The sequence below is a fragment of the Hemitrygon akajei genome, chromosome 11 (genome assembly GCF_048418815.1).
Source record: "Hemitrygon akajei chromosome 11, sHemAka1.3, whole genome shotgun sequence".
Lineage (NCBI taxonomy): Eukaryota > Metazoa > Chordata > Chondrichthyes > Myliobatiformes > Dasyatidae > Hemitrygon > Hemitrygon akajei.
In genome coordinates this window covers 159,568,089-159,593,952 of record NC_133134.1, presented here as the reverse complement: position 1 = coordinate 159,593,952, position 25,864 = coordinate 159,568,089, and the positions used below count along the sequence as shown (strand labels likewise).

The 25,864-nt window shown below is 43.2% G+C and overlaps 1 protein-coding gene across 1 annotated transcript in view; it reads right to left on the bottom strand.

The window, feature by feature from the left end:
* Positions 1–25,864, bottom strand: part of LOC140736181 (glutathione hydrolase 7) — an 80,603-nt gene that overhangs the window by 37,848 nt on the left and 16,891 nt on the right. The window contains 6 exon segments of the mRNA XM_073062057.1: positions 1,148–1,221; positions 1,943–1,959; positions 1,961–2,011; positions 3,206–3,323; positions 6,532–6,683; positions 10,401–10,627. Of these exon segments, the coding sequence (XP_072918158.1) occupies positions 1,148–1,221; positions 1,943–1,959; positions 1,961–2,011; positions 3,206–3,323; positions 6,532–6,683; positions 10,401–10,627 (639 nt within the window).

The window sequence follows — 25,864 nt, the reverse complement described above, 5'->3', positions numbered from 1 at the left end:
AACGACATAGTAAGATTTTAAATTTTCTTACAACCTTTATAAATATATAGCTGGGAATGAACTACTGTCAAGTTATTGCAGCTCACTTGATCAGCTCATTAAACTGGTTAATTGTTAAACTGAACAGTTGGAACTACTGTATGTCTTCCATTCTTGCCTTATAATTATTCTTTGCTATCTCATCTACTCACTTCTGTTTGTCAGAAGCAAGGTTAGGAGTGTATAATTGCAATATAATATTTACTAGACTTGTTTGTTCCTTCATTTCCATAGCAACATTTACCCATGATATCACTAAACCCATCCATCAGATCAACAGTGCCTACTCTGAACTTTCCTGCTGCCTTGCGTGGCTAGCTAGGATGCCACTCCTTCTGAAATTCTGGCCTGCACAGTCAGCAGCCTGCTTAAAGTCTTAATGCCTGTGACAATCTCCAAGTCTGACTGAGAACCAGACCCCGCATTCAAGATGGGCGGCAGGGCAACGTAACGGTTAGTGTAACGCTGTCACAGCGCCAGGTTCAGTTTCGCCACTCCCCGTGACCGTGTGGGTTTCCTCCGGGTGCTCCAGTTTCCTGACGTTCTAATGACATACAGGTCAGTAGGTCAACTGGGCAGTGCAGGCTTGATGGGCCACAGGGGCCTGTTACCAAGCTGCATCTTTAAATAAAGAAAGGTTCTGTGTTTTCTGCAAACTCTGAGGAATAAAAAGATAAGGGAGTAGTTATATAGAGTAGGCCCTTCAGACCTTTTCTGCCAAACAATAAGGTCATAGCTGGTCTTCTACGTCAATCCCTCGATACCTATAATATCCAGAAATCAGATCTCAGTTTTGGCAGCAGTTGGATATGAATCCCCCACAGCCCTGAGGGGTAAAAGCTTCCAAAATTTCATGACCCTTTGAAGGCATTCGCATCACCTTAGAGCAGCTCTTTGCATCTCCTGACAGAAGTCTGCTTCAACCATTCCGTATCTTGTAAAATATTGTCACCTCTCCAAGCCTCTTTGTGGACTGAACTTTATTCAAAGCCTTTTATCTATCAGATGCTCAAGTCACTCTGCGCCCAGGAGAGATGGATCTCCTGCCCTCTGTTCCAGCAGCCTGTTGTACTGAATCTCACACTGGAAGAACTGGAGTCATACCTACCAAGCTCCTGAGTGACGTTAAAACCTTCCTGCGCAAATTTTGATGCTGAAGACATTAACTCAGACCAGGAGATTCTGAGGAAAGCAAGAAGTAACAGTGAGGTAAAATGCACAGGACATACATTTTCCATAGTTATTAGCCAGCACTTCCCAATGTAAATCGCCATGTCAACTGAGGCGCTATGGTAGTGGAACTCTTGGCGTAATACTACTATAGCACAAGCAACCTGGGTTCAATTCCCACTGCTGTCTATAAGGAGTTTGTACGTTCTCCCGTGACCGCGTGGGTTCCACCAAGTGCTCTGATTTCCTCCCACAGTCCAAAGACGTTTTGGGTAATAGGTTAATTGGTCACTTGGGTGTATATAGAAGGCGTGGGCTTGTTGGACAAGAAAGGTCTGTTACAAAGAGCAAGTCTCTCAAGAGAAACACAATGAAATCTAAATGACTCTTGTAAAACTGAATTAACTAATTCAGATGCTCTAAAATCCTCTGCACCTTACACTCGCTGGTGCCCCGCACAGGCCGGAGGAGCTCATTACAGTGTCATGGGTGCTGGTACATAGGGACATTTAAGACATTCTTAGATAGGCACATGGATGAGTGAAAAATGGGAGGCTATGTGGGAGGGGGAGGGTTAGATTGATCTTGGAGTAGGATAAAAGGCGGCTTGACATCGTGGGCCGAAAAGCCTGGACTTTGAGTAATGCTCTATGTTCTACCCACGTGGTTGCAGGTAGAACGTGCAAACTCCACATAGACAGCACTTGAGATTAGGATTTGGTGTAACATTTACCTGCCATAGAGTTGGTGGGGCCTGGTGAAATCCTCGTATCATACCTGGGATAGCTACCAAGAGACCAGGCTGCACAAACAGGGAAATAAGATATTACAATGGAGTTCTTTCAGTTCTAATCCTCTTCTGCAAAACATTTCTCCACGTAAAACGGAGGGCAGGAGCACCGTTGCCCTCGGACATTTCTTAAAGAGGGAATCAACAACTTTTAGTTGCTGCAACAAGAGATAAAACTTTGGTGCTGGAATTGGCTTAGAATTTTCACAAATACAAAATGCCAGAGGAACTCAGCAGGCCAGGCAACAACTATGGAAGGGAATAAGGAGTCAACGTTTCAGTCCTCGTGAAGGGTCTTGGCCAGTAGCACTGACTGTTTATTCTCCTCCATAGATGTTACCTGACTTGAAGTCTTCTCCCAGGAGGGAGAGAGAAGGGGAGAGAGGGGAGAGAGAAGGGGAGAGAGGGAGAGAGAAGGGGAGAGAGGGAGAGAGAAGGGGAGAGAAGGGGGGAGAGGGAGGGAGGGAGGGAGGGAGGGAGGGAGGGAGAGAGAGAGAGAGAGAGAGAGAGAGAGAGAGAGAGAGAGAGAGAGAGAGAGAGAGAGAGAGAGAGAGAGAGAGAGAGAGAGAGAGAGAGAGAGAGAGAGAGAGAGAGAGAGAGAGAGAGAGAGAGAGAGGTGTGGTGTGTGTGTGTGTGTGTGTGTGTGGTGTGTGTGTGGAGAGAGAGAGAGAGAGTGAGAGAGAGAGAGTGAGAGACTCTGGAATTCCAGCATCTGCAGAATGTGATTATGTCACATCCACAGCGAAAAAAATCAGTTTTGAAAAGCCAAGGAGACAATGTGACCACTGAAACATGCAGCAGGGATTGGTAATTTTGCTCACGAAGAATGGAGGACCATGAATTGCAAACAAGATTGAAGTACAAACTCAAGGCTTCAAACAGAAGTCAATATTTATCATGAGCTATATGTATTTCTTCAAATTCCTGACAATGAGTAAAATCATTAACACAATGAATTCAGCAGTTACTGGAAATCTTGAGCAACAAACATAAAATGCTACAGAAACTCAGCAGGTCAGGGAGCATCTCTGGAAAGGAATAAACAGTTGACGTTTCAGGCTGAGACCCTTCTTCAGGACTGGAAAATTTCTCTCTAAAAGCCTGGCTTGCTATACATTTCTGTGATTTTGTATTTTATTTAAGATCTCAAACATCTGCAGCATTCTGCCTTTGGAGGGCAAGCCAGGTGCAGACAGCACCACTAACCTTGTCCTCCCAGCCACGTGCGAGCATCTGTTCCTCGGCCTCTCCTGGAGCCGTCTCCCTGAAGTCAAAGATGGAGCTTTCATTCTTCCTGATATCATGAACTAACATGACTCCACCCCTGGGAGAAAAGACATCAACCATCAGAAGCCGTCGTTACCACAACACACACAAAATGCTGGAGGAACTCAGCAGGTCAGGCAGCATCAATGGAGGGGAATAAACAGCCAATGTTTTCGGGCTGAGATCCTTTATCAGGATATCTGTACTGCACATTTGTTACAGGCAAAAAGGTGAGTACCTGAACATATTTCAAGTTTCTGCGTTGTCAAGGTAACAGACATGGACGACTTTCAGGTATTTTTTTCACCTGTCAACATTGATTAGCAGTGCTCCCACAGAAGGGAGTATACTCTATTCTGGTATGACATTGTTCCTTAAACTAATACCAAAAGGACATCCATTTCTATAGCTCAAAGTCAAGTTTACTGTCAAATATACAAGTGAATGTATGCTCAGGTGTAATGGAAAAGCTTGCAGCAGCATCTAGTCACTTAACATCAGATACAAACACTCACAAGAAAAAAAGTGTACACAATCTTTACAAGTTAGAACAAAAAGCAATTCCACTGTAGTGCAAAGGGGTCTGAGGTACTGATTAAGGTTGTGCCACTTGGTCCAAGAACCAACTTTGAGGCTTTATAAGGCAGTAGTGAGGCCTCACATGGAGTATTATGAGCAGTTTGGGCCCCTCATCTCAGAATGGGTGTGCTTGACATTGGAGAGGGTTCAAAGAAGATTCATGAAAAAGATGCCGGGATTGAAAGCTTATCATATGGGGATTGTTTGATGGCTCTGGGCCTGTACTCACTGGAGTTCAGAAGAATGGGAGGAGGATCTAATTGAAACCTGAACACCAGAATGTTGAAAGGCCTCAACAGAGTGAATGTTTCCTATGGTGGGGGAGCCTAAGACCAGAGAACACAGCCTCAGAATAGAGAGGCGTCCTTTTTGTAGGGAGATGAGGAAGAATTTCTTTAGGCAGAGTCTGGTGAATCTGTGGAATTCATTGCCACAGGCAGCTGTGAAGGCCAAGTCACTGGGTGTATTTAAGGCAGATGTTGATAGATTCTTGATTAGTCAGGGCATGAAGGGATAAGGAGAGAAGGCAAGGAAGAGATTGGGGTGGAGAGAGAAATGGATCAGCCATGATGAAATGGCAGAGCAGGTTCGATGGGCCAAATGGCCCAATTCTGCCCCTATAACTTATGGGCTTATGGTCTAAGAAACAAGTGGTTGAAGGGAAGCAGCTGCTCTTGCCTCTGTAGAACAGAGGAACAGGACCTTCATCCCACGATATTGTCTCCAACTAATTAAATCTGGTCAAACTGGAAGATTTCATGGCCTGAAAAATGGGGATCTTCCATGACAGATGTCACCTTCTTGAGGCAGTGCTTCATGTAGATATTTCTAATGATAGGCCAGTTATCTCAGAGATGTACAGTTGGCCCTCCTTATCCGTGAATTCCGCATGCGTGAATTCAACCAACCGCGAATCGCAAAAACCCGTAAGTGCTCTTGTTCGAGCACGTACAGACTTTTTTTTCTTGTCATTATTTCCTAAACAATGCAGTATAACAACCATTTTGCATAACATTTACATCGTATTAGGTATTATAAGTAATCTAGAGATGATTTAAAGTATACGGGAGGATGTGCGTGGGTTATCGTGGATGGGGATAAAAAAAATCGGAAGTTCTCTTACTAAGTAAGTCAGAACAGGTATATCCGGTATTATTTAACATCAGTTAGTCAAATGTTTGTCTTAGTACAAAGTATATATTTTACCTTTCTATGTATATAAAACACTTAAGAACGTATGTTTCAGCGCATGGCTCGGGAACAGAAGTTCTCGGGACTCGGGACAGATCGCTCCCCAGTGCGCTCTCCACCGTGCCCGGTTGATGTGAGGATCAAAAACCCAAAACCCCCAAAACCCAATAATTAAACCACTGCGTTGCTTAGTAATAATTGTAGCTTTCATCGGGGCAGGGCCTTTCTCACTTTATCCTTTAAAATTGCTCCGATCGTTGACTGACCTAGCCTAACGCTTTTCCAATGACCGATGGTGTTTCACCTCTTTCCAGTCGCTTTATTATTTCCACTTTATTTTCAATCGTGATCGTGATTATTTTCGTGAACAGAAACACTGCGCATTCAGAGCTCTGGCGCTGGGTCCTAATGTCCATCGCTCTGAGACAGGTTAAATAAGGTCTGGGGTTCCGCTGGGTCCTAAGGTCCACCGGATTGAAACAGGTTGAATAAGGGACTTGAACATCTGTGAATTTTGGAATCCGCGGGGGGTCCTGGAACCAACCCCCCGCGGATAAGGAGGGCAGACTGTACTGGTTGTGACCACTACTCTCTGCATCTTCTAATGGTCCTGAACATTTGCATTGGCATACAAGACCTTGATGCAACCAGTCTGAATTATTTCCACAGTACAGTTCAGTTGCATGCCAAACCTCCTCAGCCTCCTCAGAGAAGAGAAAGATAACACTGTTCCCCTGTGAATGCCCCAGAATTTAAAGCTCCTGACTCTTTCCATTGCTGAACACCAAAGTTGTTTCTCTATGCTACTACTGAAAAAAGTAACATTGTTCTGCCATTTACATTAAACTACTGTTTTAGCATGAACAAAGTCACGACAGGGACACTGATGCTAGTGGATATTTTAGTGTTTTTTTCCCCAACAAAATCGAGCAGCAGTATCATATTGAGACACTCTTGGAGGAAGAGGCCTCTCAACACAATATTACATGCCATTTTTATCTGCTAAAGATCAAAGGTAACAGCAGGACAATTCTATGGTTATAATGTATCTACAATGCTTCCTTTGGATTACATATAGTTCTCAGACACATCCTCCTTCACACTCACACGCCAGACACCCAAAATGAATGTGACCCTCTCTCTGGATTCATGTGGACATCAATTGAATGGGTGTTTCCTGGTCTGTAATCAACCTCAATCTGCAGCTCCAGGGAGGCTTTTGTTCAGAGCTGCATTTTAAGTTTGATCTACAATCCACATTCAAATCTGAAGACCGATTGCTGCTGAAATTAATATTTGCCATATAACCCAGCTTCAGAATACAACCCAACACTGGCCTGTTTATGCTGAGCCGGAATGGAAGAGGGAATTTCACATTAAATGTTTACAACACAACTTTGCAAAGTTCCTTTTAAAGACATATAGCCCTCTCTGTAGAACAACAATTCTGCAAAAGAGTATGAGTATTTCTGTTACTGACGCACAACACCACCTACCCTCCAATTCCAGAGCTGTGGGGATGGATAATCCCGAGGCATAACGCAGACACAATAGATGCATCCACTGAAGAGCCTCCACGATTCAGTATTTCAGTACCAACTGCAGAGCAATGGGCCACGTCTGTAACCACTGCTCCTTGGTGAAAGATCTGCACAGAAAATAAGATGAACATGGAGTCACAGATACAAAACTTCCTTTGTTTCTTAAGACTTTTTACAAACTTTGCCAAATCTGGTAGATTCTCGATAAACATAATGGTGAAAATGTCCTAAATACATCCTGACTAGTATGCAGTAAGAATGGCAAAACTTGTATTTTGTTTTGGATCCCCTCATGTCCAGAGGTCTTCTCCCTTATGACTATATGTGGCAGCAGTTGAATTTCACAACAATGAGAAATTTGTGGCACGGAAGACGGCCATTGAATACATCATATCTACATGGCTGGAAGGCTGTTACTGGATCTAATCACCTTCAAGCTCAGGGCTTGAAACTCCATTGGGTGATCCACATACGTGTTAAATGTGGAGGTTGTTTCTACTTCTACTTATTCCGAAGATTAGACTCTCACCCCACATTGTGGGAAAAGATTTCTTCTAATCCTTCTTAAATCCATTCCCTTCTCCCTCGCTTGACCACACTTCTAAGAGAATGAAAACCCTCCTTTTAAACTCAGTTCTCACACCCTTTCTACTGTTCCTCCATTTGCTCCAATCAGGCTAAGAGCACATGGTAGGTACCATGTTACTGGGTGAGCATCCAGAAATGTGGACCATCTGGAAACAGTTCAAATCCCGTGAACGGCAGTTGGAGAATTTAAATTCAAGGAATTTAATTCTGTGGCGCTGTATGCAGTGGCTCTGCTGGGTTCAATCCTGACCTGGGGTGCTGTCTATGTGGAGTTTGCTGGTTCTCCCTGTCAGTGTATGGATTGCATCGAAGTGCTCCTGATTCTTCCTGCATCCAAAAGACACGCAGCTTGAGAGGTTAACTGGCCACTGTAAATCGTCGTTTGAATTTAAGTGAATGGTATGATGTAAAGAATGGACTGCAAGACCCTACAGAGGACAGTAAAACAAAATGCCAAGAGGATTACCGGGGTCTCCCTCTCCCCATTTGTGACATTCAGATAAAGGATCTCTACTGCCTGTCCCACAATCTCTTTAACCCACTGCCATCGGGGAGGTGGTACAGGAACATCAGGGTTGCTAAACAGGGTAACAGCTTCTTTCTTCAGGCTGGGAGACTACTGAATACCCTGCCACCACTGAGGTCTTGTCACTAGGACAGTGTGCTGTTTACTCTATACTCTACTGTTTTGCCTGTGCAGCACATTACATGCACTTTGAATTAGGTTTCACTAACATTTTTGGGGTTAATATTTCGCTTTATGTGCTGTGTGTGATATATGTTTTGTGGTCCGGAGGGACATTGTTTTGTTTGCTTTTTATATATGCACTGACAGATAATAATAAATTGAATTTGAACTTGATGTTAGGGGAATTGATGGAATGTAGGGGAAATCAGATTATTATAGGATTAGTGTAAATGTATGGCTGGTGGCTGGCATGAACTCGGTGGGCCGAAGGACCTGTTTCCATGCTGTATTGCTCTGTGAGCTATGAATTAAATCAATATGGAATAAACACATCAATATCAACAATAGTGACCGTAGGTTGTTGTGGAAAACTCAGCTAATGCCCAAGGTTCTTTTGGGAATGAAGATTTACCATTGTGAAGCAGTCTGGCCCATATGTGACTCCAGACTGACTCCCAGCAGGCCACTTGGTTCACAGCCTAAGCAATGAATGCCGGCCTCTCCTATGATACCCACATCCTGTGTACAAATGAGATTTTACAAAATCCTGTGCTGTTGTCGTTGCTGCCCCCCAGTGTCCGCTCAGCAGAAAACAAGCTACATTGTGTTCGACTTCAGACTGACGCAATATTCATGGACTAAGGGACTTGGATACTTTTTTTTAATGAGACTGTATTTTACTGCATTCTTATATGCGCTCTGTGTTGTTCTGACTATTGGTACTATGTTTTGAACCCTGGTCCCAGAGTAAAACTGTTTCGTTTTGCTGCTAAACTTCGACCCTAATTGTCCTCTTGGGTTGAAACAACCAAAAACAATACTTCGAGAGAGAACATGGAAGTTTGTCTCCATTGGTATCTTAGCAGATACTGAACCCTCAACATTAGCCAGTTGAATTAAGCTATGCTGCTGCTTGTGGGACTTTTCTGTGGACAAATTGTCTACCATAATTGCATCAATACTAATATATTTGATTGGCTAATTAGCACATCCAAATCATGAAAACTGCTTGATCAATCGCAATGGAGAGTTTTTGTTTCATGGTTAAGAATGAATAGACATCTTTTGGTCTTTCTTTCATGGTCAACCCGAGTGCCCTAATTGGGTGGCAATGGAGTTGAGCTCCACTGAAGAATTATCTATCTCTGCACTTCTTGGCTCTGTACTCCCTAGCAGTTTGTCCAGATTAATAGTTAATCCTCTTGTTAGACACACTCTGCGTATATGGGCTCAGTTTAGGAAATGCTATGGTTTCCATGGTTTTTCCTTTTCTAGCCCTATCTTACATAATCACCTCTTTTTACCTACTACGTATGACTCAGCATTCCATGATTGGTATAGGAAGGGTATTAGACATTTTGAAGATCTTTTTATTGATAATCGCTTCGCTTCTTTTCAACAGCTCTCTGCTAAGTTCAATCTGCCTAATGCTCATTTTTTCAGATATCTCCAAATTAGACACTTTATTACTCCTTTAATTCCTAACTTACCTGAAATGCCTGAGAAAAATGTTATGGACTTATTTCTTTCTATTAATCCACTAGGTAAAGGTTTAATATCATTTATTTGTGATAAATTAGCAGCTTTACGACGTGCCCCTGTGGATAAAATTAAAATGGCATGGGAGCATGATTTAAATACCTCCTTATCTGATGAGACTTGGGACTCGATTCTCAAATCAGTTAATTCAACCTCTCTTTGCGCTCGCCATTGCCTTTTACAGTTTAAGATTGTTCATAGAGCCCATATGTCTGAATCTAAATTATCTCGATTCTACCCTAACATTAGTCCGCTTTGTGATAAATGCAAAAGGGGCGAGGCCTCTCTCATTCATATGTACTGGCTTTGTCCTAGCTTGGAGAAATTTTGGAAAGATGTCTTCATAACGTTATCGCATATTCTGAATCACCACATTGAACCTAACCCTTTAATTGCTTTGTTTGGTTTCTGAGGTGAGACAGATTTACGTCTGAGTTCGACTAAGTGTCGAATATTATCTTTTGCCTCTCTCCTGGCTAGACGTTTAATCCTCCTTAGATGGAGAGATGTTGCCCCGCCCACGCATGCTCAATGGCTTAACGATATTATGGCCTGCTTAGACCTTGAAAAAATTCATTATTCAGTTCTCAATTCAGATTTAAAGTTCCATAAGGTATGGGGACCTTTTATTGAGTACTTTCATAACCTTCCTCTTGACTAGGGTTTTTTTTTTTCGGTCCCTTGCTTTCAGCTCCTCTTTTTTTGGTAGTAGGCATGAATATCTTCTGTTGCTAAGTATATGTACAGTTTTGGGGGTTTGATTGTCCTGATTTATATTCTCTATTTTGTGTTGCGGTTGGTCTGGAGTTTTTTTTGTTGCGGGGCTTGGGGAGGATACTAATTTTACATGTCTTCAATTTGGGTGCTTTCTCAATAATCTCTTTTTGTATCATATTATTATTGTATGTTTATTTTTGCACTGTATTAATGTTCTTCATTTTGATTTGGGGTTTTTTATCTGTAGCTATGTAGAAAATGTATAAAAAAACTAATAAGAATGAATAGACACCTGTGGGTCTCCAAAATATATCTGCAAAATCAAGGCGATGGTGACTCCGATTGCAAACGTTAAACAGGCAGTGATGATGATAGTCAAGCCATCCTGGCGACAGGCGCAATCACCAGAAAATGGGTCCTTGTTTGTCACTCGAAGTGGCGATATCTCCTGACTGCCCATCTCAGAGGAGGAGGAGGGCAGGCGTTGCAGGCGGGCTGTTTTCAGGAACAGGTCAGGATCTACGGGAGAAAAGAGCAAGTAGACAGTTGTTTTTTCTTATTATTTTATATTTAGAGATACAGTGTGGTAACCTGTGCCAACCAACTGGCAGGGGTGTTCAAAGACATTTCCAGATTCTCACTGCCACAGTCAGAAGTTCCCACCTGCTTCAAAAGGGTAACAATTATACCAGTGCCCAAGAAGGGCAGGGTGAGCTGCCTCAATCACTATCATCCAGTAGCACTCACAGCCATGGTGATGAAGTGCTTTGAGAGGTTGGTTAAGGCTAAAATTAACTCCTGCCTCAACAAGGACCTGCACACACTGCAAAATGTCCACAGCGGATGTGATCTCATTGGCTCTTCATGCAGCTTTGGATCGCCCAGAAAATACAAATACCTACGCCAAGATGCTGTTTATTGACTACAGCTCGACATTTAACACCATCTATCTTACAGTTCTGAATGAAAAGGTCCAGAACCCAGGCTTCAGTATCTCGCTCTGCAACTGGATCCTCAACTTCCTAACCAGATTGGAAATTAACATCTCCACCTTGCTGACAATCAACACCGGCGCACCTCAGGGATGTGTGCTTAGCCCATCGCTGTACGCTCTCTACACCCATGAGTGTGTGGCTAGGCACAACTGAAATGCCATGCATAATTTTGGCAGAGTTTCAGACGGTGATGAGAGAGCGTAGAGGGTAAGATATATCAGCTAGTTGAGTGGTATTGCAGCAACAACCTTGTATTCAACATCAGTGAGACCAAAGACCTAAATGTGGACTTCAGAAAGGGTAAGATGAGGCAACACACTCCAATCCTCACTGAGGGATCAGAAGGGAGAGAGTGAACAATTTTAAGTTCCTGGGTGTCAACATCTCTGAGGATCTATCCTCTGAGAACATATTGATGCAGCTACAAAGAAGGCACAACAGTGGCTCTGTTTTATTAGGAGTTTGAGACGATTTCGTACATCACCAAAAACACTTGCAAATTTCGACAGATGTACCATGGAGAACATTCTAACTGGCTGCATCGCCATCTGGTATGCGAGGGGTTGGGGGGCGGTGCTACTGCACTGGATGAGAGCAACCTGCAGAGATTTATAAACTCACTCAGCTCCATCATGGGCTCTAGCCTCCATAGCATCCAGGACACCTTCAAGGAGCGATGCCTCAAAAAGGTGGTGTCTATCATTAAGGACTTCCATCACCCAGGACAAGCTCTCTTCTTATTGCAACCATCAGCAAGAAAGTACAGAAGCCTGAAGGCACACACTCAGCGATTCAGCTTTCTCCCACTGTCCACCTGATTTCTGAACAGACATCGAACCCATAAAACCTACCTCACTAATTTTTTAAAATTTCTATTTTTGCACTACTTACTTATTTATACATATATTTACTGTAACTCTTTTTTTTCTATTATCATGTATTGCATGGTACTGCTTCCACAAAGTCAACAAATTTCGTGACATATGTAAGTGATGTTCAACCTGATTCTGATTCTAATACAGGTCCTTGAGGTCCATCAGGCCCACGCTACCCAATTATATCCATGTGACTGATTACCCTACTAACCTGTACGTCTTTGGAAAGTAGGAGGAAACCGGAGCACCTGGAGGAAACCCACATTGTCATGGGGAGAACGTACAAACTCCTTGCAGACAGTGGCAGGAATTGAACCCAGGTCACTGATGCTGTAATAACATTAGACCAAATTGATTTGCTTTAATTGATGATTAGATTTCTACAGCAGGCAAGATAGAAACAGAGGAAAATATTAGGGATAGGCCAATCAGCCTTTTGAGCCTGCTCCACCACTCTACCTGATCCTCTAACACATCTCAGAGGATCTATTGATGCAATCTCAGGCTGTGCTTCATTAGGACCCTGGGAAGATTTGGTCTGTCACCAAAGACTCCAGCAAATTTCTACACATATACTGTGGAGAGCATTCTGACTGGCTGCATCACTGTCTGATATGGAGGCCCCAATGCACAGGATCACTACAGGCTGCAGAGGCTTGTAGACTCATCGTGGGCACGAGCCTCCCTGCCAATGAGGACGTCTTCAAACCACAGTGACTAAAGAAGGTGGCATCCATCATTAAGGACCATCACCACCCTTACCATCAAGGAGGAGCTAAAGTGCCTGAAAACTTTTTATAGGAAGAGCTTCTTCCCCCCTGACAACAGATTTCCGAACATTCCATAAACCCAAGAACACTACTTCATTATTCCTCTTCTGCACTCTTTTTTGTAGCTTATGGTAACTTTCTATGTTTTGCTGCCACAAAACAAATTTCACAACATATTTCAGTGATTAAAGGACTTGTTTCCTGCTCCCTTCCCTTTTGTGTCAAGGAATCTGTCTATTTTCTAAAATGTATTCAGCAACTTGAATTCACATCCCTGTATGGTAGAGCATTCCATGGAGTCTCCACTCTCTGTGAAGACATTGCACCTCTTGTCCTAAATGTTTCTTGGCCAATATCTTGACACTGCCAGTTTGTGGGACTGATTGCCTTGTGAGAGGAATTATAAGATTTCAGAATCAATAGGCTGTTTTTTTCTCTCCAACTTCCTGATCAAGATAGCTGAATTGTGTTTTTCAGTACATGAAACACAGACAATATGAGACGATAGGGAGACAGATTTATTTACAACACGTCATGTCCAAAGCTTCTTTCCTGTAGCTGCCCAGCTTCTCAACAAAACTCACTCAGGAGTAATACCCTAAATGTCTATAAACTCAGAGGTTCCCAGCCTTTTTTATGCACATTTACCAATACCATGAAGCAAGCATTGGTTGGGAACCCCTGTGTAAAATGGTCTTTCCTGCTCTTCTTGCTCTGTTAATAATTATTTAATCTCTTCATATGTTCACAATTATTTAAGTTTGATTATTGATGTTTGCATGTGACCACTCTGCTGATTGCCCGTGGCTGTTTGTACTATTGTCTTGTAAACTGTTGGCTGTCATTGTGTTCCCTGTTATGGTATTGTCCTGTGTTTTGTGCCTGGCACTGAACCACAATCAATTCTGGTCTGTTACACACACTGGCAATAAAGTGATTCTGATTCTGATTTCTTAGAGATACAGTGTGGAACAGGCCCTTCCAATCCACCGAGCCGTGTCGCTCCGCAACCCGCTAATTTTAACCCCCAGCCGACTCACGGGACACGTTACAGTGACCATTTAACCTACTATCTGACTGGGTTTCAAAACCGCATCAGCCAGAGTAAACCCACCTGGACACGAGGAGAAAATACAAACTTCCTTCCAGAGGATATCAGAATAGGACTCTGAGCTCCTACGTTACCGAGTGGTAACAGCATCGCGCTAACCACCACACAACCGTGGCGACAGGTGGTCAGCATCCAGGGAGATGGATAAAGGTGAAGCCCAAAGGGAGAACTGCTGACACAGCCCCGGAGGAAGGACGCAGGTACACATCAGGGAGTAAGGATATAGGTTCTGTCCAGAGAGGGGGGCACACAGGTGCGCCGGGGGGATATGCAGTACATGGTCAGGTGAAGTGTTTGACCCTCATTTGTGTTGACAATCATTCCCTAACACACAGCGTACACAAAAATAAAATCAGATTTTAGGATGATTAATTATTGTGAATTGGATCGAATCAGGAAATTAAAAAGAAAGCTGCAATGATCTTAGCGATTACGAGTTTCACAAAAGCTAGGAAGTAAATCAAAGCTTATTAATGTAGTGTTTGTTCTTCTAGATCCATCACAAATCATGAAAGTACTTCGGTTATTGAAAGTATTGCACAGTACTATGCAGAGAAATAAAGATAGTGAGAGAGCTGCACAGGGACTGAATCTCTAAAAGGAGAAAGAGGGAGAGTTGGGGGGAGGGAGAAAGAGGGGGAAGGAGGAGAGAACGAGGCGGAGGAAGGAGGAGAGAGCGGGGGGAAGGAGGAGAGAGCGAGGGGGTGGCAGGAGGAGAGAGCGAGGGGGTGGAAGGAGGAGAGAGCGAGGGGGTGGAAGGAGGAGAGAGCGAGGGGGTGGAAGGAGGAGAGAGCGAGGGGGTGGAAGGAGGAGAGAGCGAGGGGGTGGAAGGAGGAGAGAGCGAGGGGGTGGAAGGAGGAGAGAGCGAGGGGGTGGAAGGAGGAGAGAGCGAGGGGGTGGAAGGAGGAGAGAGCGAGGGGGTGGAAGGAGGAGAGAGCGAGGGGGTGGAAGGAGGAGAGAGCGAGGGGGTGGAAGGAGGAGAGAGCGAGGGGGTGGAAGGAGGAGAGAGCGAGGGGGTGGAAGGAGGAGAGAGCGAGGGGGTGGAAGGAGGAGAGAGCGAGGGGGTGGAAGGAGGAGAGAGCGAGGGGGTGGAAGGAGGAGAGAGCGAGGGGGTGGAAGGAGGAGAGAGCGAGGGGGTGGAAGGAGGAGAGAGCGAGGGGGTGGAAGGAGGAGAGAGCGAGGGGAAGAAGGAGAGAGTGAGGGGAAGAAGGAGGAGAGAGTGAGGGGAAGAAGGAGGAGAGAGTGAGGGGAAAGGAGGAGAGAGTGAGGGGAAAGGAGGAAAGAGTGAGGGGGAAGGAGGAAAGAGTGAGGGGGAAGGAGGAGAGAGTGAGGGGAAGGAGGAGAGAGTGAGGGGAAGGAGGAGAGAGTGAGGGGAAGGAGGAGAGAGTGAGGGGAAGGAGGAGAGAGTGAGGGGAAGGAGGAGAGAGTGAGGGGAGGTAGGAGGAGAGTGAGGGGGAAGGAGGAGAGAGTGAGGGGGAAGGAGGAGAGAGTGAGGGGAGGTAGGAGGAGAGTGAGGGGAAAGGAGGAGAGACTGAGGGGGAGGATTGCTATTTCCTTTACCTTTCCGAAAGCCACCTCACCCTGATTTATCCACTGCCATCTCTTCCCGATCTGCAGTAATGCGTTTAAGGGGTGGAGCACAGTAGCCAGGTTTGGTAGGAACCTGCTCTGGTAATTGACAAATCCTTAAAAGGACCTCAACTGTGACACACCCATTAGCCTTGGGGCATCCACCATTGCTTGAATTTTCTCTGCATACCTCTGTAATCCTTGTGCATCAACCGTATGACGTCAGTAAGTGATACTTGGCTTAAAGAATTCACGTTTGTTGCTGTGGTGAACTACATATACCTGTCTGGACTGCTCCTGTGGCTCCTCCCACAGACCCCTGCTGACTGCTCCTGTGGCTCCTCCCACAGACCCCTGTATAAAGGCGATTGAGGCCTGAGCTCGGCCTCATTCTCCAGGATGTAGTGTTGTTCATTCTTCCAGTCAATAAAAGCCGATATCTCGCTTCTTACGTCTCAGAGTGAGTTATTGATGGTGCATCAGTTGCGTCATGATCTGAGCCCATAAACTTCTAAGCAACACACACAAAATGCTGGAGGAACTCAGCAGGCCAAGCAGCATCTATGGAAGAGAGTACAGTTAACGTTTCCGGCCGAGACCGTTCAGCAGGACAGTCCTGATGAAGAGTCTCAGCCCGAAACATCATTTAACACTATTTTACCCCAGATATGTTTGAATTTTCCAGTGCCATCCTTGAACACTGCTGTGGCATCATCCAGTACCTTTCTTTATTCACAGTCAGCTGATGCTATTTTAGGAGACGTGGCATGCAAATACTAGATTGATATGTATTGAGTTGCTGCCACACGACTGCCTGTTTAGATATTTGCACTGATGAGCAGTTACACAGGCGTACCTCATAAACTGGCCATTGAGTGTTTTTGTGTACAGAGATATGTTTATCTTTCAATATGAAAGAAAAGCAAATATAAAAAACTGGAGATGCCATAAATCTGAAACCAGTTGCTCATATACAGTGCTGTAGATTGGTTATAATAGTGAGGTGGCTGGGAAAACAGAAATAAGAGCACTTAGCTTTGTATTGGCTCAGTAGTGTTGTGTTACTTAGTAAGTGGAAAGACATAACTCTACAGTATTGTGCAAAAGTCTTACGCACACATATGTAGTTAGTGTGTCTCAGACTTTTGCACTGTACTGTACATCAAAACAAATAGTGAAATATGACGCAAGTGTCACTACACTTCCAGCACCAATGTCGTATGCCACAATTCACTAACCCCTAACCATACATAGTGTACATCTTTTGAATGTGTGAGGAATCTGGAGCACCCAGAGGAAACCCATGTGGTCATAGGGAAAATGTATAAACTCCTTTAGGGCAGCAGGGGGAATCGAACCCCAGAATTATAGATGGCATTGTACAGCCTTGTGCTAGCGGCTATGCTACCATGCTGTCCAATAACCGCTACGCCATTTGGTGACAATTTCTACAAGTTCAAAAAGGAAAAGTGCACAAGGTGCCTCGAATCATGCCAGATGATCCCACAAGTGCATAATGGTTTGGACCTAGCATGACTCTAGATTTTGCAGCAGTGAGCCCTCAATAGCACACTGACCCACCATGTACTGCCCCACTAACAATTAACTTCATTGCAGAAACCACTCAATATGATGTCACCCAGTTCTGATTCACATCTGACATATGAACACATCTGCTTTCTCCACACAGGCTGAATAAACAGCTGTGACCCTCTGTTTCAGGGAGCAAGTTCGGAAATAGAAGGTGCAAAGGGACTTGGGTATTCTCGTGCAAGATTCCCTGAAGGTTAATTTGCAGTTTGAGTCGGTTGTGAGAAAGGCAAATGCAACGTCAGCATTCATTTACAAAGAACCAAAATATAAAAGCATAGGAGTAATGCTAAGGCTTTCTGAGGCGTTGGTCAGAGCACATTTGGAGTACTGTGGGCAGTTTTGGGTCCCTCACATCCAAGAAAGAATGTGAGGGCCCAGAGGAGGTTTATGAGAATGATCCATGGAACGAAAGGACTTTATATTTTTCCATAGATGCTGCCTGGCCTGCTGAGTAACTCCAGCATTTTGTGTGTGTTGCTTGGGTTAATGTATGAAGAGTGTTTGATAGCTTTGAGCCAGTACTCTCTGGAGATTAGAAGAATGAGGAGGGATCTCATTGAAACCCATCAAATATTGAAAGGCTAGATCTAATGGATGTGGAGAGGATGTGGGGGAGTCTAGGACCAGAGGGCACAGCCTCAGAATAGAAGGACATCCCTTTATATCAGAGATGAGGAGGAATTTCTTTAACCGGAGGTTGGTGAATCTGTGGAATTCATTGCCACAGACAACTGTGGACACCAAGTTATTGTGTATATTTAAAGTTGAGGTTGATAGGTTTTAGATTAGTGAGGGGGTTCAAAGTTTAGAGACAGAAGGCAAAGAGAAAGGGGTTGAGAGGGAAAATAAATCAGCCATGCTCAATTGGCAGAGCAGACTCGATGGGCCAAGTAGCCTAATTCAGCTCCTATGTCTTATATTTCCATTTCCAATCTTTTAGCCATCAGCTAGAACCGCTACAGCACAAACTTCAGTAACAGCAGTTCAATCCTGATCTCTGTCTATGTGGAGTTTGCACATTCTTCCTGTGACTGCGTGGGTTTCCCTGAGGTGCTCTCGTTTCCCCCTGCTCCTCAAACACTTGCAGCTGGTGAACTGGCTGGTGTAACTTGCCCCTTGTGTGTAGGTATGTGGGAGTTGACTTATATGGCATCCAATTTGTTGTCATGTGGTAGGAGTACAGTGCAAAGATATAAAATTACTATATTAAAAATTAGTAACGAATAAATAGCAAAACAGGATTAGTTCAGTTTTAATGTAAACAGATACTTGATGGTTGGTGGAGACTTGGTGACTCTATGACTCTGGATTGCTTAATACAACATCCTCACAATTAATTTCAGAATCAGAATCAGCTTTATTATCACTAGCATATGCTGTGAAATTTGTTAACTTAGCAGCTACGGTACTATACAGTACACAATAATATAGAAAAAAACATAAATCAATTACAGCAAATATATATGTATATTAAATATATTAAAAATAGTGCAAAAACAGAAATGATAATTTTTTTTAAAGTGAGGTATTGTTCATGGGTTCAATGTCCATTTAGAAATCGTATGGCAGAGGGGAAGAAGTTATCTCTGAATCGCTGAGTGTGTGCCTTTAGGCTTCTGTACCTCCTTCCTGATGGTTGCAATGAGAAGAGGGCATGTCCTGGGTGATGGGGGTCTTTAATAACGTATGTCGCTTTTCTAAGGCACCACTCCTTGAAGATGTCTTGGATAGTATGGAGGCTATTCCAAGATGGTGCTGACTAATTTTACAACTTTCTGTAGCTTTTTACAGTCCTGTGCAATAGCACCACCAACACCCTCCACACCCCGTTCCAGCCAGTGATGCAGCCTGTCAGAATGCTAGAATGCTCTGCACTGTACATTTATAGAAGTTTACGAGTGTTTTAGGTGACAAACCAAATCTCCTCAAACTCCTAATGAAACATAGCTGCTGTCTTGCCTTCTTTATAGCTACATCGATATGTCAGGACCAGGTTAGATCCTTTGATGCATTTTATTGAATTGTCAACATAGTCAATGGCAACTTTATTAGGTACACCTGTATATTAATGCAAATATCTAATCAGACAATCACGTGGCAGCAACTTAATGCATAAAAGCATGCAGACATGGTCAAGGTTCAGTTGTTGCTCAGACCAAACATCTGAATGGGGGAAAGAAATGTGATCTTAGTGGTGATGGGGTGGTTTGATTATCTCAGAAATTGCTGACCTCCTGAGATTTTCACACACAACAGTCTGAAGAGCTTACAGAGAATGGTGCGAGAAACTAAAAAAATGTCCAGTGAGTGGCAGTTCTGTAGGTAAAAGTGCCTTGTTAATGAGGGAGTTCAGAGGAGACACTTTGCATCTAGTGAACACAGTTTCAAAGTAAATATGCAAAAAAGTATGTACGGTCCACGTATTGTGATTCTAAATTAGACAAAGTCCAATTCTGAAGGTAGGTAAAGGATGTGGCAAGTGTGGAGTGGGATAAACTGTTTTCTGACAAAGATGTACTTGGTAAGTGAGAGACCTTCTAAAGTGAAATTTTGAGTGTACAAAACTTGTATGTGCTTGTCAGAATAACCATATAACAATTACAGCACGGAAACAGGCCAGCTCGGCCCTTCTAGTCCATGCCGAACGCTTACTCTCACCTAGTCCCACTGACCCGCACTCAGCCCATAACCCTCCATTCCTTTCCTGTCCATATACCTATCTAATTTTGCTTTAAATGACAATACCGAACCTGCCTCTACCACTTCTACTGGAAGCTCATTCCACACAGCTACCACTCTCTGAGTAAAGAAATTACCCCTCATGTTACACAAACCTTTGCCCCCTAAGTCTCAACTCATGTCCTCTTGTTTGAATCTCCCCTACTCTTAATGGAAAAAGCCTATCCACATCAACTCTATCTATCCCCTTCACAATTTTAAATACCTCTATCAAGTCCCCCCTCAACCTTCTACGCTCCAAAGAATAAAGACCTAACTTGTTCAATCTTTCCCTGTAACTCAGGTGCTGAAACCCAGGTAACATTCTAGTAAATCTTCTCTGTACTCTCTCTACTTTGTTGACATCTTTCCTATAATTCGGTGACCAGAACTGTACACAATACTCCAAATTCGGCCTTACCAATGCCTTGTACAATTTTAACATTTCATCCCAACTCCTATACTCAATGCTCTGATTTATAAAGGCCAACATACCAAAAGCTTTCTTCACCACCCTATCCACATGAGATTCCACCTTCAGGGAACCATGCACCATTATTCCTAGATCATTCTGTTCTACTGCATTCTTCAATGCTCTACCATTTACCATGTATGTCCTATTTTGATTATTCCTACCAAAATGTAGCACCTCACACTTATCAGCATTAAACTCCATCTGCCATCGTTCAGCCCACTCTTCTAAATGGCCTAAATCTCCTGCAAGCTTTGAAAACCTACTTCATTATCCACAATGCCACCTACCTTAGTATCAGATGCATACTTACTAATCCAATTTACCACCCCATCATCCAGATCATTAATGTATATGACAAACAACATTGGACCCAGTACAGATCCCTGAGGCACACCACTAGTCACCGGCTTCCAACCTGATAAACAGTTATCCACCACTACTCTCTGACATATCTCATCCAGCCACTGTTGAATCCATTTTACTACTTCAATATTTATACCTAACGATTGAACCTTCCTAACTAACCTTCCGTGCGGAACTTTGTCAAAGGCCTTACTGAAGTCCATATAGACAACATCCACTGCTTTACCCTCGTCAACTTTCCTCATAACCTCTTCAAGAAAATTTGATAAGATTTGTCAAACATGACCTTCTACGCACAAATCCATGTTGACTGTTCCTAATCAGACTCTGTAAAGGTAAAATAAAAGGTAAAGATTACTGGTGTAGGGAACCCTGGTTTTCAAGAGATATTAAGGCCCTGGTTAAGACAAAAAAAAGCAGGTGCATAGCAGGTCTAGGCGGGCAGGAACAAATGAGATGTTTATTGAGTACAAGAAATGAATCAGAAGGGCTAAAGAGAGTACGAGGTTGCTCTGGCAGACAAGGTGAAGGAGAATCCTAAGGGATTCTATAGATATGTTAAGAGCAAAAGGATTGCAAGGGACAAATCTGGTCCCATGGAAGATCAGAATGACAATCCATGTGTGGAGCCTAAAGAGAAGGGGGAGATCGTCAATGAATTTTTTACATCTGTGTTTACTCAGACACAGAGTCTACAGAAGTAGACAAAGTGGCATCAACTTCATGGGCCCTGTACAGCTTACAGAGCAGGATATGTCTGCTGTCCTGGGGCAAATTAGGCTGGATAAATCTCCAGGGCCCAACAAGATGTTTCCCTTGGATCCTGTGGGAGGCAAGTGCAGAAATTGCTGGGACCCTTGGAGAGGTATTTAAATCATCCTTAGCGACAGTTGAGGTTCCAGAGGATTGGAGGATAGCCGATGTTGTTCCACTGTTCAAGAAATACTCTAAAAGTAAATCAAGAAATTATAGGCGATGAGCCTGATATCAGTAGTGGGAAAGTTATTGTAAAGTATTCTAAGGGACCAGATATATAAGTATTTGGAAAGACATGGACTGATTAAGGATAGTCAGCATGGCTTTGTGTGTGGTAGGTCATGTCTAATCAATCCTATAGAGTTTTTTGAGGAAGTTACCAGAAAAGTGGATGAAGGCAAGGCTGTGGTTGTTGTCTACATGGACTTAGCAAGGCATTTGACAAGGCATGTGAGACTGGACAAGAAGGTTCAATCGCTTGGCATTCAAGGCGAGGTAGTAAATTGGCTTTGTGTGTAAAGTCAGAGAGCGGTAGTAGATGGTTGCCTCTCTGACTGGAGGCCTGTGACTGCTGGAGTGCCACAGGGACTGGTGCTGGGTCTAATATTATTTGTCATCTATATCCACGATCTGGATGATAATGTGGTTAATTGGATCAGCAAATTTACTGATTACAACAAGATTGAAGGGTGTAGTGGGCAGTGAGAAAGGCTATCATGGCTTGCAGCAGGATCTGGACCAGCTGGAAAAATGGACTGAAAAATGACAGATGGAATTTAATGCAGACAAATGTGAGGTAGGACCAACCAGGGTAGGTCTTACATAGTGAATGGTAGAGCACTTAAGAGTAAGGTAGAACAAAGAGTTCTGAACATACAGTTCCATGATTCATTGAAAGTGACATCGCTGGTAGATAGAGTCGTTAAAAAAAAAGCTTTTGGCACAATGGCCTTCATAAATCAAAGTATTGAGTACAGGAGATGGGACTTTATCTTGAATCTGTACAAGACATTAGTGTGGCCTAATTTGGAGTATTGTGTGTAGTTTTGGTCACCTACCTACAGGAAAGGCATAAATAATGTTGAAAGAGTACAGAGAAAGTTTACAAGGATCTTGCCAGGACTGGAGGACCTGAGCTACAAGGAAAAATTGAGTAAGTTAGGATTTTATTCCTTAGAATGTAGGAGATTGAGAGGAGATTTGATAGAGGTATACAAAATTATGAGAGGTATAGGTAGAGTAAATGCAAGCAGGCTTTTTCCACTGAGGTTGGGTGGGACTACAACCAGAGGTCATAGATTTAAGGGTGAAAGGTAAAAAGCTTAAACAGAACATGAGGGGATATGTCTTCATTCAAAGGGTCATAAGAATGTTGAATGAGCTGCCTGTACAAGTGGTGAATATGAGCTTGATTTCAATGTCAAAGAAGTTTGGATAAATACATGGATGATAAGGGTGTGGAGGACTACCAAGTGGTCTCTGTGCAGGATTGAAGTAGGCAGTTTAACTGGTTTGGCATGAACTGAATGGGCCTGTTTCTGTGCTGTTCTTTTTTATGACTATGAGAATGGTCACACTGTGTCAAGCTGACCAGAAGGATATAGTAACTCAAATAATCACATGTTCTGACAGTGGTATGCAGAAGTGTACCTTGAATGCACAACTCATCGAACCTTGAAGTGGATGGGCTACAGCAGCAGATGACATGAACATACACTCAGTGGTCACTTTATTAGGTATAGGAGGTCCTTAATAAAGTGGCCATGGCGTGTATATTATAACTTATTCAGACAAATGGTTGAAACTATTTGCCTCACTGTAGAGTTAATTACATATCGATAGCTTGATATTTACCTCGAACATATCACCAACTTCCTCCTACATTTAACAATATGCAGTCAAGTTACTCTCTAAATCAGTCATTAAATCATAACTTCAAAGTAATTTTATGTGATATTATTCAATTCTAACTCTGAAAGTATACAAAGTATTACTGTCAATTTGGAGCTGCCCAGTTATCTCAGACAGTAAATAGATCGTTATGTGCTGTGTACATTTCATAAAGTTGCAAGGATATAGGGAAATTTATACACAATAACACAAGCAAGCTTTCCTTAAATGTTCCAGCCCACAGGGCAAATGCAGATATCACTCAGCTGATCTCACAAACTCACTGCCAAATTCCTTTTCACAAGCAATGCACTTCTTTATCCTGACAAGAGAATTTACAACTTAACCCTTCAATCATCAGGCTACTGAACCAGCATAGATAATTTCACTCACCACAATCCTGAACTGACCCCACAACTACAGATTCACTTTCAAGGACTCTACAACTCATATTCTCAGTATTATTTGTTTATTATTTGTACATTTTGTCTTGTTTTGCACATTGGATGTTTGTCAGTCTTTGATATAGAAACATACAAACAGCGAAAACCTACAGCACAATATAGGCCCTTCGGCCCACAATGCTGTGCTGAACATGTACTTACTTTAGAAATTACCTAGGGTTACCCATAGTCTTCTATTTTTCTAAGCTCTATATACCTATCCAAGAGTCTCTGAAAAGACCCTATTCTATCTGCCTCCACCACCGTCACCGGCAGTCCATTCCATGTACTCACCACTGTTGAGATTTAACTGTATTGCTTCTGCTGTCTGAATGTTATCAACCAACCCCCCAATTTTGTGTCAACTGTGAATTTTACCAGTTTATTTGTTACGTGCTTATCCAAATAATTATTGTAAATTAAAACCAGCAGCGGCCCCAAAACCGATCCTTGCGGAACTCCACTTTTAACAATTTCTATGTGTGAAATGATCCTCTCAGTATAACCCGTTATTTTCTGTTTTTGAGCCAGTTCTGCACCCATTTTCACACCTTACCCTGAATTCCTGCATCCTGTAATTTGATTATTAACCTCTTCCAGGGTACCTTGTCAAAAACCTTCTGGAAGTCCAAGTAATTGATGTCAACCACTCTATTGTTATCCTAAATTTTAGTTGCCTCTTCAAAGAACTCCAGCATATTAGTAAAACATGATTTCCTCTTTCTGAACTCATGCTGGCTTTCTGCTAACATGCCAGTTCTTATCAGCTGCTTTTCCAGCTCATTCTTTATTAATGCTTCCATTACCCTACCAACAATACACATTAAGCTTACTGGTCTACAGTTAACAGGGTCAGTGCGGTCACCCTTCTTATATACTGGGACAACGTTAGCCCATTTCCAGTCCTCAAAGATTTCAGCAGTCTTCCCTGACTTTTGAAAAGTACATTCCCCGAGACTGGACAGGTTTCCTCCGGATGCTCTGTTTTCCCCCCACATTCCAAAGACATACAAAGACATAGTTGGTTAATTGCTCTCATGGATGTAATTGGGTGGTGTGGGCTCACTGAGCCAGAAGGGCCTGTTACTGTATCTCTAGATAAGTAAATAAATTCTAATAATTTCATTTTTTAAGAACATTCCACTGTTCTCCCAGTTTCTTTGAGTCATCTGTGTCTATTCTGGCAACAGCAATCCCCACATCAATGCTTTTGATCTGTCTCTTACTTTTTGTTCGAGGATCATCCTCCACCTCATCCATCCCACTTCACAAATGTCTGTTCTTGTTCCTCCACCTTCCTCCCACCCCCCTCCACCACAACCTTGGGGTAGGGATCTCTTTATTCTCAGCATCTCACCCCCCGCAACATCTTTCCATTATCACCAAACATATTTTCTTAAAACATTCTCCCTACTTCGAGCATCTCACAGAGTCTGTTCTCCCCAAAGCACTCTGAGCCAATACTAACCACAAGAGATTCTACAGATGCTGGAAATCCAGAGCAACACATCCAGACAATCCTGGATGAACTCAGCAGGTCCGGCAGCATCTATGCAGTGGGACAAACCGTCGATGTTTCAGGCTGAGATCCTTCATCAGGACTGAAACATCAATTGCTCATTCCTTTCCATAGTTGCTGCCCGACCTGCTGAGTTCCTCCAGCATTTTGTCTGTGTAGTGATAATAATACAAAAAAGATAAGAACATAAGAAATAGGAGCAGGAGTCGGCCATCTGACCTGTCGAGCCTGCTCCGCCATTCAATAAGATCATGGCTGATCTGGCCACGGACTCACCTCCACCTACCTGCCTTTTCCCCATTACCCTTAATTCCTCTACTCTGCAAAAATCTATCCAACTTTGTCTTAAGTATATTTACTGAGGAAGCCACTGCTTCATAGGGCAGAGAATTCTGCAGATTCACTACTCTCTAGGAAAAACAGTTCCTCCTCATCTACGTCCTAAATTTACTCCCCTGAATCTTGAAGCTATGTGTCCCCTAGTTCTAGTCCAACCTACCAGTGGAAACAACTTTCCTGCCTCTATCTTATCTATCCCTCTCATCATTTATATGGTTCTATAAGATCTCCTCTCATTCTTCTGAATTCCAGCGAGTACTGTCGCAGGTGACTCAATCTCTCCTCTTCTCATAACCTCCCTGCTCTTAAATCCAATCCCTCTAGCAATAAAGGCAAACAT